The sequence below is a fragment of the Ascaphus truei genome, chromosome 3, assembly GCF_040206685.1.
Source record: "Ascaphus truei isolate aAscTru1 chromosome 3, aAscTru1.hap1, whole genome shotgun sequence".
Classification (NCBI taxonomy): domain Eukaryota; kingdom Metazoa; phylum Chordata; class Amphibia; order Anura; family Ascaphidae; genus Ascaphus; species Ascaphus truei.
Genome location: NC_134485.1, coordinates 358,761,259 through 358,778,624, shown reverse-complemented (window position 1 = coordinate 358,778,624; position 17,366 = coordinate 358,761,259). Strand labels below are relative to the sequence as shown.

At 43.0% G+C, this 17,366-nt stretch overlaps 1 protein-coding gene across 1 annotated transcript in view; it reads left to right on the top strand.

Moving 5' to 3' along the window:
• FREM2 (FRAS1 related extracellular matrix 2) overlaps window positions 1–17,059 on the top strand; it is a 210,593-nt gene extending 193,534 nt beyond the window's left edge. The window contains exons 20-23 of the mRNA XM_075593184.1: window positions 364–490; window positions 7,503–7,690; window positions 8,979–9,125; window positions 9,623–17,059. Coding sequence (XP_075449299.1) covers window positions 364–490; window positions 7,503–7,690; window positions 8,979–9,125; window positions 9,623–10,135 — 975 coding nt within the window. The 3' untranslated portion in view covers window positions 10,136–17,059. The remainder of the gene's footprint in view (window positions 1–363; window positions 491–7,502; window positions 7,691–8,978; window positions 9,126–9,622) is intronic.
• The last annotated feature ends 307 nt before the right edge of the window (window positions 17,060–17,366 follow it).

Sequence of the window (17,366 nt, the reverse complement as noted above, 5' to 3'; positions counted from 1 at the left end):
TCACAAGTGATATTTTCCTAGAATCATTCGATTATCGTCTTAGAGGTGGTGTAGGCTGGGTCTGTGAACGGATCCCTCCTCTATTCGCAAAGTAACCAAAAGTTCAAGGCGACCGACCGCACAGTAAGACTAGGATTACTTCAGCTTCAGCACCTTGCTCCCTTAATGCAGAAAGGTACAAACTGCACAATGTTCCTTTGTTGGGTGCAGGTACACAAAATGAGACAAAATCAGACAAAATTATATGTCCTATTCTATGTTTACCTCTCTAGTCTTTCTCTTCTCACAGAAACGCTATTTACAAATATATATTGAGATGAATGAGTTTATGTAAATTATACATGACCTTAATTAACTCACCAGGTGAGCGATCCAGTGGCTACTGAGTTTAGCTTGAATACGCAGATGTTACTTCTATCTAAGAAAGCTCTTTGGTTGTCAGATGGATCAATGGGATTTGGCCAGGAGAGTGACATTGCTTTTTCTGAAGGTACAGTACTAGTTTTCATTCTACATGCAGGTGTTTTGACGTTTGACACAGAGGGGGAACATTTATCATGTGCCCGTTGGGGATATCGCCCCCATTGAAGTCAACGCTGTAACCGGTCCAATAACCTGAAGCGGAACTTGATAAATGTGCCCTAAGGAAAGATTGGAGAGCGTTCCTCTTTCCAGTTAGTGTTTGGCAAGACATGAGGAGTAGGAGTTATCTGTGAACGAGCTTGATACCACATGAAAAAGAATAGAGCAATATAACACAGTGATGTGAATCACTCTGCTTGTTTCAAATTGTATTTTCCATTTTGCTAATAAACCTTTCCATGTCCCTTTTAATGCATCAATAAACTGAACGGGAACACCGACCATTGCAGCATGTTGACCATGATTCGTGTTTGTGGTCCTCATTTATCAGTAGCTTGTCATGTGCTGGGGAGCAGAAAACATCAGAGCTAGAGATGCTACAGATGTAGCTGACGATATTGCTCCCACTGGCAGATTGTAGCTGGACACGCGCAAGGCGGTAGTTTGGTTAGATGACATTGTATTTTTATTAGGCATGCATGAAAAAGGGGCGGGGATAACGTATTATTGCACCTGCTGGCACGTGTGAGCGATTGCAATAACGTCTGCTACATCTGTATGTAAGCATTCATCCCGTTACCTTCGGTGACCACCTGTGGTGTGGTGGGCAAAGCTTAAAGCTGCAGTTCAGTCTTTTTTTTTTTTTTTTTTTTTTTACTTCAATAGTTTCATGTGTGCAATCTCTAATTACCTAAAGAACTGTATAGCTGCAGCTCAATTCGTTTTCCATGTATTGATAGGTCGAAATTTGGTGACATATTAAAAGCTGGCATTTGTTTATAATCTGCTTGACTGGCAGTGGAAGGTCATGAATATTCATGAGCAATCCTGAACTGACATGTGCTAGAGGGAGGGCAGGGCTGACAAAGGGGTGTGCCAGAGCTTGTGACAGGACATGAAGGGGCAGTGCCTTAGCAAATGCTTGTTAAAATAGAATACAAGAAAATTGGTCTTTCAAAGTTGTTTTTTTTAAAACAGAAAATGCTAAAAGTATTTTTTCTTACTACAGAACTGATTTATTAAAAAAAAAAAAACATGCAGGATATTGACTGAACTGCAGCTTTAAAGGACAGTCCTACAGAAGTTAAACAAAAATATGTGAACCCCTTATCTGTGTAATCGAAAACAGTGATAGTGTGACTTATTTGTATCATGTTAAAATGTATATGTTCCACTTTACTCTGGGTTCAATAAATTCAAGCACATCAGCAACTTATGTTTATCTGTTAGGTTAATGAGGGCTTTATCGTTATTATACAAACAATAGACCAAACAAAAACAAACATTTACTTCTAGTTTTGAGGACTGATTAATAGTCCTTATTACCAAAATACATTAGATAGAGAGATTGTGACAACTCTTCAAAGCTTTTGTACTACGGAAAAGTAAAGAAATATATATATATTAATGTAACGGTATTTGTGGCCCGGCCTGACCCACCCAATCTCACATTGGCCCCTGTGGTCTAACCGGTCCCCATTACAGTGTGGTAGTGTCTGATGGTGCACCTGTTGGCTACAGGACTCCTGAGTCTCCCGCATGATGGTGTGTGGGGAGAACCCGTCCAGACAGGCAGCTGAGGTAGTGTGCTGATTCTCACCTAGTTCCAGTGCAGCGCCTCCACCTCACCAGGGTCCCTGCGTCTGCGTCCGCATGGGGATGATCCTGACGAGGAACTCCTCGGTGGTGCAACCTCCTGTGTAATCATTGGACTCTCACACACAGGGGTTTCTCTGATCAGCTCCATCTTTATTGTCACGGTGGGCATAGCTGCCCTCCACAATGGGGTATCTTTAGCCGATCATCTCGCCCGTGCTCCCCTTTGATAGGTATGTCACCTAGATGAGGGATTCACTATTCCCGCAGGAATCACTGCCCTGTGCCAGGTCCCTGGACACCGTCTCCCATGGAGTTACTATAACATAACTAACACTCTGCAGAACTGAACTCCTTCCTGAACCTTGCAAGAACTTTCCAGCAACTAGCCTTGAACTAGTACTTTCCAGCAACTAACTTTTAGACACAGTGCTGTGCCTTATGTAACTTCTGAGGCTGACACACCTCTGACATCACTAACCATGGACTCAGAGCATGTGACCAGTCCCATCCATACACAGGGCACCCCACCAGGGTGTGAGGGAAAACCTCCATGATTACTGCTGGCATGCCCACACTTACCAGGCCTTGCTGCCAGCAGGAGAGATGACTGTAGGCATTTTACATGCCGCTACATTCTCCCCCTGGTGAATCCCATCGTCCTCGCTGGGACCTAATTTTGTATACCTCTTTCCAGGAAGCACTGTAACGGAAAACATAATTAACATCACACAAATTTCCTCATAATGCAGTACACATGAATACAGTCATCCGCCAAGCCCGCCCCGACCAGCAGCCACAGACCCGCGTGATGCACAGTACCACCTAAAAATAGTGATAGGGGTCCGGTTTCTTTACTTCCCTACCCCCCATATCTAGAACGGTAACTGAGTAATGCCGCGGTAATCCCCTCTCGGGCCTATAGGTTACTTTGTGCTTGTGGATATTTCTTCCAATGGCCCATATGCGGATCAGGTGCTCTATCCGCTCCTCGGCCTTCTTTCCCACCACATCACTCCCCTTACTGACTAAGTGCATCTCAATATTTTCCCGGAGCCATCTATCCCTGTTCTCCTCTATTTCTTCCATTAATGGCTCAGGGACATACGGGTACTCCAACCCGTGGGATGACTTGTAACGAGCCATTATAGCCCGTTCGGCCCTACTGATCCTTGTCAGGTCAGCCTTACCTGCCCTCCCAGGTAGCACCCATGATAGGGGTTCGTCAGGGTCCACGGGGTCTGACAAGATGCTGGGACCCATAGGTTCTATCTCCCTATGCTCTATTTGAAGCCAGCGCTCCTGAAATTCCCTGTCCCTCTGTTCTGGGGTAAACTCTCCCACCGCCCACCAATAGTCCACTACATCCTCTCGCCGGATGAGGAACCGAGTGCGGTCCATCCAGGCCGAGTACCCTTCAAATAATGGGGCCCACCAACGGTTCTCCCGAAACCTGTTTAACCTCCCTGACTCCCTATCATCGTCCATGGAAAATACCCCTGATGACCGCTCAGATCGCGGTACCGACCACCTAGACGACCCCGGGGCCTTCTTTACCGGCGCCGGAACTGCAGGGGGCAACCACCGGCCTACCGCAGCCACTCTCAATTCTCCCCCTCCCCTGGAGATACCTTCCGTAGCGCCACTGCGCTGTCTTTCCCCAGTCCGTCTCCCCTCCTCTTCTGAGGGAATGTCCACTGATTCCAGGCTAGGCGGGGAACCCGGGGACCGTGTGACAGGGGTAGGGGTCTTAGCTAGGGCATGGGGTTGGGCATACGGACGGGGTAGCGATTGCCACGGGGCTGCGACCCGTTCCTGGCTGTCCGTAGATATTTCAAAGGATGATACTTCACCCTCCTCAGTCCTCAGATCGCCCGTCCAGCTTCTGAGCCGTTGAGGTGATTGGGGACCTTCCCCCAATTGCCGAAGCGTCGCGGCAACTTCCCCATGGGTTCCGCCGTCACCACCGGAAGCGATGTCTTCCCCGGAACCGGAAGCGTCGCCATCTTGCGTGGGACCCCCATGCGGGATCTCTTCTTCCACGACGAAATCCGGTTGCTCCGCCGTCGCCGCCGGAAGTGATGCCGTCACTCCACGTGCGCTCGGGGCCTGGCGCGGCCCTTCCAGCGCTTCGCCGTCTGCTGCAACCAAGTAAGTAATAGGGCTGCTTGGCTTACCCATCCGCAGGGGTATAGGCGTCTCTCTCCCGTCTCCTAGATCAGGTCCTGGGATGGCGGGACTCCGTCTGTCGGCTCGCCGATCTGCGGGGGACGCCCTGTTCTCAAGGCCACCACTCACCCCACGGGGTGTCGCCCTTCTGGTCTGCCTTCTTGGCTCCGCTTTTAACACCGCCAGCTCACGGAGGTCCTCGTCCGAGTAATCCCCTTTCCCTGACTTAGGGGTCTCCGAGCGGAGTGAAAGTCTCTTTTCCCCGATTGCGGGGAGTGATTCAACCGCCTCGATCGCCACTGACCCAGCCGACTTGACCGGCTCCAGTCCCTTGTCTCCTGGACTCGCGCGGTTGATCCATAGCGCGCCCGGGGACTCGGCGGAGCGCCTTGCCATGTCCACCGGGGGGTCAGCAGGCTGAATTGGAATAAATGTGGGCATAGGCCACAGGTATAAAGTCCCGCAATGAGGGCAACGTGCCGCCGTGTTGACCGTGCCTCCGGGCAGCCCACATTGTAGGCAGAGCCCGACCACCGTCTCAGTGTTGGCCACCCTCACTACTAGCAACCCGCCGGGTACTGAGTAGGGCTGGGTGGAGACCATCGTGCCCACAGTGGAGGAGCAGGCCATTCTTTGTACAGGAGCCACTTCCTGTACAGGTCTCTTCTTCTCAGTGGTTCCTCGCAACTGACTGGTGGAAGTTGCTGGATCCGCCACTCCCTGCTTCGGCTCCTCCCTTCTCTGACAGAGCTGGAACCCGCCCCCAGGGGTTGCAATTATGGGCGGGTCCCACAGGGGAATATCATGCCCCTTAATTAAGGCCGCACCTCTCTCAGTCCTGGTGGGCGCGGTTAGCGTTTTCGCGCCAATTTCCCCACAAGGGTGGGGGTCTTTTCCCGCGGCTAGTTCCCGCCTTCTCCTGGCAGCCGCCCTCTGTGCAAGATAACCATCCTTTTTGCATGGCTCTTCCACGGCCGGAACTACTTTTTGTAGTGGCGCCGTCTGGATATCAGTCCCTGGGCCCAGTGGGTGCATTCCCACAGGCCATAGTTGAAAGTCACTCCCCCTGGTAGAAATCAGGGGAGGGTCCCATAGACTAAGCGGTTGACTCAGCACAGGGGCTGAGTGAGTCACTGTCCATGCAGGCGCAGCCATAGCTTTCGCGCCATGCCCCCCATCAGGGCGGGGCTCTGCTGTTCGCGCCATTCCCGGCCAGCTTTTTGCAAGTCCTGCACCAGCCACATTTTCTGTGACTGTCCCATGCGGTGTCCCTAGCAAGCGGGAACCGCCATTTTGGTTGACTTTTAAGCCCAAAAAGTCCGTTTGTTTGCTCTCCTCGCGGGGTTCTCCCCCAATTATTACAATTTCCTCACACTCTTCAAGGGTGGCCCCTCGCTGTCCCAGGCAGGATAAAAACGGGGCAGCCACAGCCTTCGCTCCGCTCCAGAGCAGACTGGTTAACGATAACTCGGCGACTGTTTGCTCTTCAGTGGGGTGCACGCCACGGGTGCCCTCCCCATCAGCCTCTGGTCGCCATTTTGGGTTCTCCGCACCACGCGGATCCTCCATTCTTTGGGTTGTCTCACTCTCGTACCAATTATCGTACATGGGGCTCCGCTCTGCGGGGCAGCCACCACACCGGCACAATAAAGATTAGCTTCAGATGCACCACCACATGTGTACCTTATCTAGGTGTGACCCAGTGTTGCACTACCTCAGGCTAGGCTCACTCTCTCAGTGTCTGCTGTGACTCCTTCCTCCCAGTCTGTGCTCCCTACGGTGAGTGTCTGGAATGGGCTAGGTACTCTGGCTCTGCCATGCAGTACTTGGGGCGTCTACCTCTCTTGGTCAGCCTAGCGCAGACCCTCTCAAGGATTCCTGACCAAGTTAACAGGCTATCCCTTCTGGCATCCTACCAACTAGCACTGCCTCAAGGTGACTCGGTCAGCTATAGCCCCGCTCCAAACCCCTCACTCCTTTCAGGCCCCTAGGTTGTCCCTGCGAACTGACAATATCCCGTCAGCCCCTGACCACCCCTAGGTCCGTCCCTACGCAGCACAGAGTGGCAGCAGACTCTATCCCTGTTTCCCAGTGTGCCTAGCTAGAGCCTGTCCTGATGACAGATCTGATCTCAGCAGCTCGCCTCCAAATGTAACGGTATTTGTGGCCCGGCCTGACCCACCCAATCTCACATTGGCCCCTGTGGTCTAACCGGTCCCCATTACAGTGTGGTAGTGTCTGATGGTGCACCTGTTGGCTACAGGACTCCTGAGTCTCCCGCATGATGGTGTGTGGGGAGAACCCGTCCAGACAGGCAGCTGAGGTAGTGTGCTGATTCTCACCTAGTTCCAGTGCAGCGCCTCCACCTCACCAGGGTCCCTGCGTCTGCGTCCGCATGGGGATGATCCAGACGAGGAACTCCTCGGTGGTGCAACCTCCTGTGTAATCATTGGACTCTCACACACAGGGGTTTCTCTGATCAGCTCCATCTTTATTGTCACGGTGGGCATAGCTGCCCTCCACAATGGGGTATCTTTAGCCGATCATCTCGCCCGTGCTCCCCTTTGATAGGTATGTCACCTAGATGAGGGATTCACTATTCCCGCAGGAATCACTGCCCTGTGCCAGGTCCCTGGACACCGTCTCCCATGGAGTTACTATAACATAACTAACACTCTGCAGAACTGAACTCCTTCCTGAACCTTGCAAGAACTTTCCAGCAACTAGCCTTGAACTAGTACTTTCCAGCAACTAACTTTTAGACACAGTGCTGTGCCTTATGTAACTTCTGAGGCTGACACACCTCTGACATCACTAACCATGGACTCAGAGCATGTGACCAGTCCCATCCATACACAGGGCACCCCACCAGGGTGTGAGGGAAAACCTCCATGATTACTGCTGGCATGCCCACACTTACCAGGCCTTGCTGCCAGCAGGAGAGATGACTGTAGGCATTTTACATGACCGCTACATTAAACATTTTTTATACTTGGCTATTTTATTGGAAAGGTGTCAATAATCTATTCAACCTTTAAAACATACCACTGCCCTTGGCTCACTTTCACCCTCGGAGGGAGTGCTTCTTTCATGAGCTTGTTGGGGTCACTGAGAACTCCTAAAACATTTTTATTCAACTGTATTTTATTCTTCAGGTGATATGATTTATGGCCGTGTGATGGTGGATCCTGTGCAGAACCTGGGGAGTTCCTTTTATTGCAGCATTGAGAAGGTTTTCCTCTGCACAGGAGCAGATGGATATGTTCCCAAGTATAACCCAACCAACAGTGAATACGGCTGCCTCGCAGACTCCACATCTCTCTTGTACAGATTTAAGATCTTGGTAAGAGTTTTGTGACTCAGTGCCTTTTTTTGTTCATAAACTGGAGCATTAATAATACTTTTTTTTTAAAATGGAGTCGTTTTTTAATCTCAGATTTTCAAAACTTTAATTTCCAAAGGCAATGTTTATTTGGTGAGTATTTTAAATAATTGGATGTGTAGTGCAAGCAAATATTAAAGCTATATTTTCTATAGAGGAGCACAAGTTTTTGAAAGTTGTCATTACAAATACTAGATTACATGAAACCACTAGAGGGCGCGGGAGAACATTTTCTATCAGTAGAACATTTTCTATCAGTTTTAGAAATACAGTTGGGTTACACTATAAACGACTTTCCCACTTCCGCAATACAAAGTCATTTGTGTATTATTAATTTATTCAGTCCTGCTGCCTGAAGGGGTTTTTAACTTTACAATGCCACCTAGCACTGAAAGAAGCATGTTTGATGTATGATTGGTTGTAGGTTGCCATTACTACAATAAGAAAGATTTCCTGGTTTTGTGTGTATGGAAATAAAAGCAAAAATACACAAGTTACTTGTGCAGACCCTTGGTCCGCTCTGTCTTTCTTTCTTTTGTGCAAACCTACACTTTTTTTGATCCAGTAATATAATTATTATTTGGCACAAATTGAAAACTCACAAATATATAATTAATAAGTTTAAAACCCGAGGGGTTTAACAAGCCACTCTGCCAAGTTAGTAAGTTAATTTAAAAAATGTGAAATGCTGTACACTACATAGTGATTTACACATCTCTCGTCGCACTTTCTCCTCCCTTTGAAAATGGTAAAAGGCCAGATTTTAAGTTAATCATGAACCATAAACCTAAAATGAACAATTATGGAAAATTGGGGTTACCAGTTCATTAGCTTAAATATAATGCTCAGTGGTTCTTGCCAGGTTTGGAAGCAATAAATAATTAAATGTGCTCAGCAACAACTGCGAATGCAACTTTTTATGAGAAGTAATTACGACCAATTTCAAGATACTGTAGTTTATGGCAGTCAAATGAAATAAATGGTATGTGAGAATGTCACCAGCGGCCTATTTAGATCTTAATACTTTTTTTTTTTATTATTAATTGTCAAATATCCAGTTGACCTTGCATGTTACACAGGATAAAAGCACAATCATACATAATCCCTGGCTGAAATATATCAATAAAATATAAATAACATGCAACATTTGAACATAGATATACTCCCTAACAGACTGTGTCCCACCACATAAGGATTTGTTTCCCCTCATTGTTTTACTATTTTGTGTGTGTTTCTTCCTCTTATTTAGGACAAAGCTCAGCCAGAGACACAAGCCGGTAGATTTGGAAGTGTGCAATTTAATGCCAGACTGGCTGTGGATGACCCTGAAGCTTTGCAATTAGTGCGACAACCTGGATCCGATGGATTTAAAGTTGATTCCACTCCTTTATTCCAGGTGTGCGGCTATTTGCAATAACTGCATTTGTTAAAAGTATCATTGATCTGCTAAACATCAACATATATTTTATCAAAAGTCATTTCTCTCTACACCGAACACAAAGTTATATTACAATTCGTAGTAATCACAAAAAAAAACTTACTGTACCTCCTACGTAGTTGTCTTCCAACTCGAGAAACAGTTCCTTATTTAATGGTTGAGTGGAGGTTTTTTATAGTAATTTTGGTCACTCTTTTGCACTTTGTATCTCACGGTAGTGCTATATTAGATTTTGAATATTTAATTCACTTTTATTTTTATTGCACTGATGGACACTGGGAGCGCTGATCTAGACATTCTTTTGCTTTAAAATAACTCCTACATAACCTGATTATTTAACTATAGAGAAAAGGCTGAAGTTTTCTCCTTAATTAGTTAACCTATTATTTCTGCTGGTTATAGCACATTGTATTAATCGCTTATCAGTTCTCAGAATATTATCTTGTGCTTTGCAGGTTTCTTTGGGTCGTGAATGGTATATACACACAATCTATACATTAAGGTCAAAAGAAAATACCAATAGGGGTATTGGTAAACGAAGTGTGGAGAGCCAATACCATTCTCTTGTTAATGCTGCATCTTCAGGAAGCTCAGAGAATAATCGTAAAAAGAGAGATGCCAAAGAAGCTCCTTTGCTTGTTCAAGAAATCGGCGTTGAAAACAACAAAGGAACCAATATCCAGCATATTGCCTTGGAACGCAGCAACAAGAAACAGATCCCTCAAACAGAAGTGACCCTTGATGGAATAATCCCTAGAGAGCTGAATAATAGAGAAGATGAGGTCAGCATTGTGACCATTGTGGGAGTCATTGCTGCTATACTGCTGGCAATCTGTTTGATCGCCATTATTATCTTATTACTGAAACGCAAGCAGAAGTCAAAAAAGAAGGAAGAAGGAAGAGGGGCCGGGAGTAGTGAGCCCATGATGTCTCCTCGGGGATACAGCACTGATAGCTCAGAGGTTTGATCTGTCTACATGATTAAACCACCCAAGAGTGCCTCAAAAACCAATATACAAACATTTGAGTTAAACGAAATGTCTCTCCAGACAAGAGAGTGTTGTTTTTTTTTTTTACACATACTACAGCGTGGTCAATCTGCTGTTGAACACCTCATGTATATTTAAAGCGTTAGAACCATGTGAAGCACAAACAGGACATTCATGCATAGTCCTCTGGCTTGCATACAAGCAATTATGACAAGCTTAAATCCTGCACTACACATGAAGAGGCGCTGCACAAAAACTGTAAAGGAGAAACCATCTCCTGCATTTGTTGTTTATTATTTAAAATAGAAAATATGCAAAGGTGCTGATAGATCTTCTCTGTATTCTTAGAGAATGACTATTCCAATGTTACCCAGTTAACTTTGGAGTTTCAATGATCACATTATACATTTTTCAATCATTCATTATTTTCTTGATAGGAGAATTACTGTTTTTAGAATGAAGAATCTTCTGGGGGGGTTTAAGACTACTCAAAAACAAATAGTTGACATGGTCGGAAAGTATTATCATTGAAATGTGAATTTCTTGTGTATTCACGATAAGTTCGTTTTGTTTGCCAATGCTTTATTTTCTCTGTTATTTTGCAGTAAGCCAAAGATTTATTGGTGACTACATTGCATGAATGGGGCAAAAATGTGTCTGATTTAAAATATCCACAAGCTTTTTTTAGTTTGTATTTTGCCGCTTTCATGACAACTTCTGTAACTGTTTTTCCAGCATCCTTCTTCTTGTTCTAGATTCAACTTCAACCAAAATACCTAAATGATTTTCTGCCAGCTAAAAAGTAACAAGAATAAATCCTTAATTGTGGGTTAGTAGCAGTTGGCAAACAGAGACAGTTACAATCGAAAACAAAACACTAGGGCCTATTTATTAAATTCCGATATTGTCCATGCAAGATCGACCAAAAAAAAACTGCATTCAATTTGACTCAATAAAAATGCATTTTCTATAAATAAAAAAGCATGGTGTGCCATCTCATGTGCATGCACTTTCCCATCAATTTGCTGCAACGCCGTCCGAAACCTGACATTCAGATATCTCACGTCCCTCCGGTAAGCAAAATAAGGCTCCTCTGTCCCCTGTTCTACAGCAAAAGCCCTATTTCACCTACCTGATTTTTAGACGTGATTTTCCTGGCTATCTGCAAAATCCCAGTTTAATGAATAGCCCATGAATGTAACGTTTCGAGAGATTTCCTCATTTGGCTACAGCATGGAATTAGGTAGCTGGATCCAAGTCATTCGTTTTGACACAATTGGGACATGCAATAAGGCCTTACAGAATATGTTAAGATGCAGCAAATCTGAGTTAAGACTTTTATCGCCTGAAAGTGCACTTATTGGAGTTTAATGAACAGGCCCCACTATCTCTCGCTGCTTGGATCCTTTCTTATCATTTATAGCATGTCTAAGAGATGGGCATTGCCAAGTTACTTTCCTGGTAGGAAAAGCAACAAAAAATGGGCGACAATATTTATTGCTGCAGCTCAAAGTATCCATAGTATTTATGTTCAAATAATGTGCTAGATAATGCAATAGCCATATAGTGTCAGTTTGTTTCACCTTTCATATCACCAGGACCCCTGGTTTACAGTTCCAATATATGCCCTGTGGAAGTCCCAACAGTAAAACCAGGCACTGGCTGCAGCAGCCAATCATTTAAGGGAAGGGCCTGTGTCATAGTGATGTCCCCCACAATGGTTGTCTCGCAGGCAATGACACAGCAGGTTGCCATTTCATTTTTCCATGGATTCAGGAAATTGGCCGGAAATACGGACTGAACTGGCTATGGTTCAGATTAAGAAAAAAAAGGTATTTGGGATTAACGAAGAGGTACATAAATGATGTAAAAATGCTGCAGTGATTCCCAAGTTGCAGTGCTTTGAGCTTAATTACAAAGGATTTCTTTGAAAGATCACAGTGGTGTTGACACAGTAAAGAGGCCACATAACCATATTTCATATCAGTATTTCTCTAAATTTATTTTTTCATTGACAGTGAATGATGTGGTTAGAATGAAAAAAAGAAAAGTGAAGATGATTTCTAAAATACATATATTTTGAACCATCTAAGTGAGACAGTAGCTTGGGTGATTGATGTTTAGATGTAATATGCATTTAGTTTCTTAATCATTTTTCCCGAACATAATATGGCAGTCACATGTTTGGTTTAATCCTGGCAGGTGTCCCATGACGTAGTGGCTACACCATGCCCTTTGAGTGCTCATTTTCTATGGGAGACTGCATTCGTACAGAAAGCAATCTGTAATGCAGGGAAACAGAAGAGGACTCCTCTTCCATTTCCTGGTTAAGGCAGTGGTGCGCAAAGTGAGGGGCGCAAGATTTTTCTGGGGGGGGGGCACAGGTCATTGCAGGGGCCCCGCGTGCTTCCCCGAGGCATTTTAATTAAATGCCGGGGGATCGCGTGAGGCCTCTGCAACACTATTACTTACCTTGACTCTGCCAGCGTCACTCGTGTCCATGGCAACGCGGCATCAAATGACGCAGCGGAGTCATGTGACATGACGTCACACACATCAAATGACGCTGCGGGTCACATGATGTGACGTTACATGACCCCACGGCGTCATTTGACGTGGCATCAAGGTAAGGGAGGGGGCGCGAGCACCAGCGGAGGGAAGGCAAGGGGGTGCAGCTGCAAAAGTTTGCGATCTCCTGGGTTAAGGGACGCCGTGATCACGTGATTGCTCTGAGGAGCGGTCACGTGATCACGGTTTGCAAGATGGACTGTGGCACTCTGATGCCGTCACACCTCCGGTAACCAAAGGCTTAAAGAAGTTATTCACTTAAGATAAGATAGGGGGCTTACCTTTATAAAAATTCCAGGTGCTATGGTCCATCGTCATTCCAATACCAACACTCCCATGCTTACTCGTTTTGCTGTTGAACTGAACTAATATGCATATAAGGCCCCATTTACTAAAGGGTGTTGAGCAATAAGACCATAAGTGGTCTTACTAATTATTAATGTTCATTAAATATGGCCTAAAGTCCCACAAGCAATAGGATATTAATAGGTAAATCCCAGCAGATATTATTAAATCATGTCAGATATTTGCCTTAAGTAGCACGGGTCAAAATGTAGTTAGTCAAACGTAAGACAGGGTTCACTAGAACCAAACATAGAATGAAATGTCATCACACAATGTTAACTAGCAAATGGCAGTTATGTCATCAATAATAGAAATGTGATTGAAAAATAATTTTTTTGGAACAAGTAATTTATTTAACAAATGAAAAGATCACTTGTGAGCACATTCACATGTCATAGGCAGGTCTGTAACCCTGCTTTTCGCTATTATCTCCTACAGTAGCATACAGTGATTCCACTCCAGAAAGGGATTCTGGGAAATGACATGTAAATGATTTATTTAAGTAATCATTGAGCTTCTTAATGGATATGATGGTATTTAATAGCATTTTATTTGTTATAATGTGCACAGTATATATAAAGTTCATATAGTGGAAAAGTTTTGCTTAAGTGTAGTGCTTTTGTTGAATGGCATGGCTATGACTGATACCGGTCAGAAGTTCTTTTCTTAGACTTCCAACCATTTAGATTTTTTAGATATATTTCTTCTTTGACACACTTCTTACTTTGAAAGTTTATGGAATTTGTGTTTGAAATTTGTTATTGTTTCTATTTATGTAGAACTCTAATAATTCCATCTTTCACCTTCTCTTTTTTAAACCTTGTTCTATATAAACCAAAGATACAGGTTAGCGCAAACATGCGCAAACATGCTTTGCTAGATACATATACCTGTTTTTCCCAAGAATCCTCCCTACCTTTCTCTGTTTAAAAGGGGCCTTCCATATCTGTGTAGGGTTTAAAAAGCACTAAGGTAAACAGATTTTTACATACTGTACTACTCAAAGATCAATACAGTAAAAAAAAAAAAAAATACACTCGGTTTGAAACATTTAAGGAATGCATTATATGGACCAAAATAAAGATTTATGGTCAGAAAAAAAACAGAGCAATTTCAAACTATATATTTAGAGGCATTATTGTACTGTTGATGATATATGAAATCATGTATGATGCAATTTCCCCCATGACCTTTGGCACACGTTATGACTTTAAATCGCTTTATTAATACACTGCTTTAAGACATTAAAAGGTATAATAATATCCGCAACATCTGAAGAAAAAAAATGCATGAAAAAGAACAACATCTAGTACGTAATGAAGGAAAAAGCTTCTAATTGTATGTGTACGTACTGTTACTGTGCGTTTTAGCCATTTACTTATTCTGGATACAGGCATTAAAACGAGCACATGAAGAGGTCACTTTGTAAGAACTCCAAATGCTTCTATGGTACATATAATAGTTCCCCATTACAGAATATAAATGTAATGTTACAACATACTATGCTCACATTGAGAAATGTATAACATTTGTTAGAAAATGTTCTATAGCATCCTCCTTCTAGAGCTGTTGGACCATATTTACTTTACTTTACTTTACTTGAATTGTCATAGGGTAACCTTATAAGACAAAAAGCTGACTGCGGAGAAGAGGTGGGACAGCCATACCTTACCTGGTGGAAGAGGGGGCTTGGCCGTCCAAACCTAGAAGTCTATTCCACTCCTCCTCCACTTAATAATTCGGTATGCGGCCCAATTTAAACTTCATTCTTGGGCCTGGGAAATTTGTCAACGAGCCTAGACTTATGGCTTAGCACCGCTTAGTAAATATGGCCTATAATGCAATAAGGGTTTAAAAGGAAAAATATATAACCACTTTAGGCAATGAATTGCCTGGATCCCGCATGTGTATAGTTTACAGTTTCAGTGACATTTAATACATGTGAGACAGTGTCACTCCAATTTCAGTGAGTAATTGAGGTCATCTGTTGCCAGACAATATGTGCATGTTGCTACAATTGAAGGAATGTAAGTTTATGCTTCAGAGAGACACCGTTTAGAAAATGAATCCCAGTATTTTTTTACTAAAATATATTTTCTAAAAGTTAGCTATTTGTATTGCAAATCAAGACCTTAGAATGGACTGCTGCTTCCTGATGGAAATGGAACTACCAAGCTAATGTAACCATTTATTGATATACCGGCATGGCACTATTTCCCTATATTTTACATTTAGTTCATTGCCTGGTGAATGACAATGGTTGGAACTAATGATTATATTATTCTTAAGCTTTATGTTCAGTTTACTATTTCATTTTCACATTTTTCTTAGTCTATACATAGCTCTCTACATTTAACACATTCTGAATGTCTGGCTGAAATGGATGGGAAGGAAAGCAGAAAAGAATATCCCATAAATAAGGATACATTTACTGTATAACATAACCTATGTGATTATTGTAATTCCCATTACTGTACATACAGTGTTTATGTTTAATATCTTGTATTAATAGGTTGGTATGTTGACAACATTTATGATGTCACTATGCAAAGAAGAGATAATATGGATAATCCATTGATGAACAAATGGATGCTTCCAATATTGCTATTCTCTAAAAAGCAACGACTGAATATAGTTATTCTCTAAAAAATCAATTGCTGCACCATGCGCAGTAGGCTCATGTAATTGAAAGCGTTCACAATACATCATTCTGTAAAGTGAATAACCCCCACAAATGGAAATATATAATGCCCATGTCCAAGGTTTCTACAGGCTTACATTAAACTTCTGTTTATTCTGCTTTAGACAGGATCACAGAGAAGAAACATACAATTATGCAGATCAGTTATGCTGACTTATTTATGTCACCTGACAAGCTTTTTGATTTCAGGAAAAGGGGTGAACCCCAGATGTCGGGTGACTCATCCTCAACGCATAATTTTCCCCGTAGAAAAGTTCCCCACAATTCTTTCACTAATGCAAAATACAATTCTAAGCATCCGTTTAAAAGCAAAAGTGCTGTTTTTTTCTACTCGATGCATAGCCCCCTATTATTCTGATATAAATATAGAAATCATTTGAAATGATCTAAATGTGTAAGGAAACACAAGTTATAAGGGATTATGTTACACTGAAGACATACCGGGCCATATTTACTTTTAAGGGAGTGGTCCGTAAGGTGTTTTCTAACTCAGGAATGTGTCTTGTGGAGTAACCGTGCTTAGTAAACATGGCCCGCAGTATGGTAGAGGCCAACATTGTTTAAGGCAGCTTAAAATTGGCTGTCACTATAACACCTGCAGTATATTAATTACCTTTACGTGTCCTCAAGTTTTGAAGTCAAATGAAGAGTTATGTCTGCACACCTAAATATGTATAATAAAAGCAATATACATGCGATTAGAGGTAAAGTTGCTCCGTGGTTCAGGGAAAAAACCTGTCTGGTGTAATTTCAAAGTATATGAACAAAGTGGAGGATCCAGGGCACTACGGATGTGTGCCTAGAATAAATTTCTTTTCTACAAATCCGTAGTGCCCTGGATCCTCCACTTTTCTCAAGTTTTGAAGTACAGAACTATGACCTCGAAAATAATTTACATTAATGCATTATTTGAGTTCTCATGTATAATAGCTGAAGAGTATTAAATAAATGTATCAACAAAGTAAGTTATCTGTACATTTTTTATAGTTTTTGCATACAAATATAATTGCTGTTCAGCTTTAACCAATTTGCTTTATTTTCATGTATGGTATAACAGTACTTCCTTTTTAGATGATGTGAATGTTCTGTTAAAAGTTTTGGAAGAGGTCTTTTGTTTAGTGACATAGCGCTGAGTATTTAAATTTGAGTTATAAAGGCAGCTTCTCCCGTGTATGCCATCATTTTCAAGAATATTTGGAATACAATTTTTTAGGCATCAATAAAAAAACCATTGTAACATGGACCCTTAACCACAATGTGGTCTGCAATAAACTGTTTTTCCATTTGTTCTTTGGCTTTATTTTGTTTCATTTGGTCAGAAAGTTTAGTAGTTATTTGGATTTTGTCAGGAATTGTGTCCAAGTGTTCATTAAAAATTAGGGATACAGAGGGTCCATATCCTACACGTTTTGTGACACTGCCTCAGTCTCTCATACATGACATGGGTTTTAAACTGCAACCCTCTAAAATGAGTTTGTGTTTTACATTACCTGAATCAGGAGGTCTTCAACAACATAATGGAGTACAGTGAGGAGACTGGACATACTTACCTATTCTAAGACAAAGGGCTTTCCATGCATGGTTCTGTATCTTCTT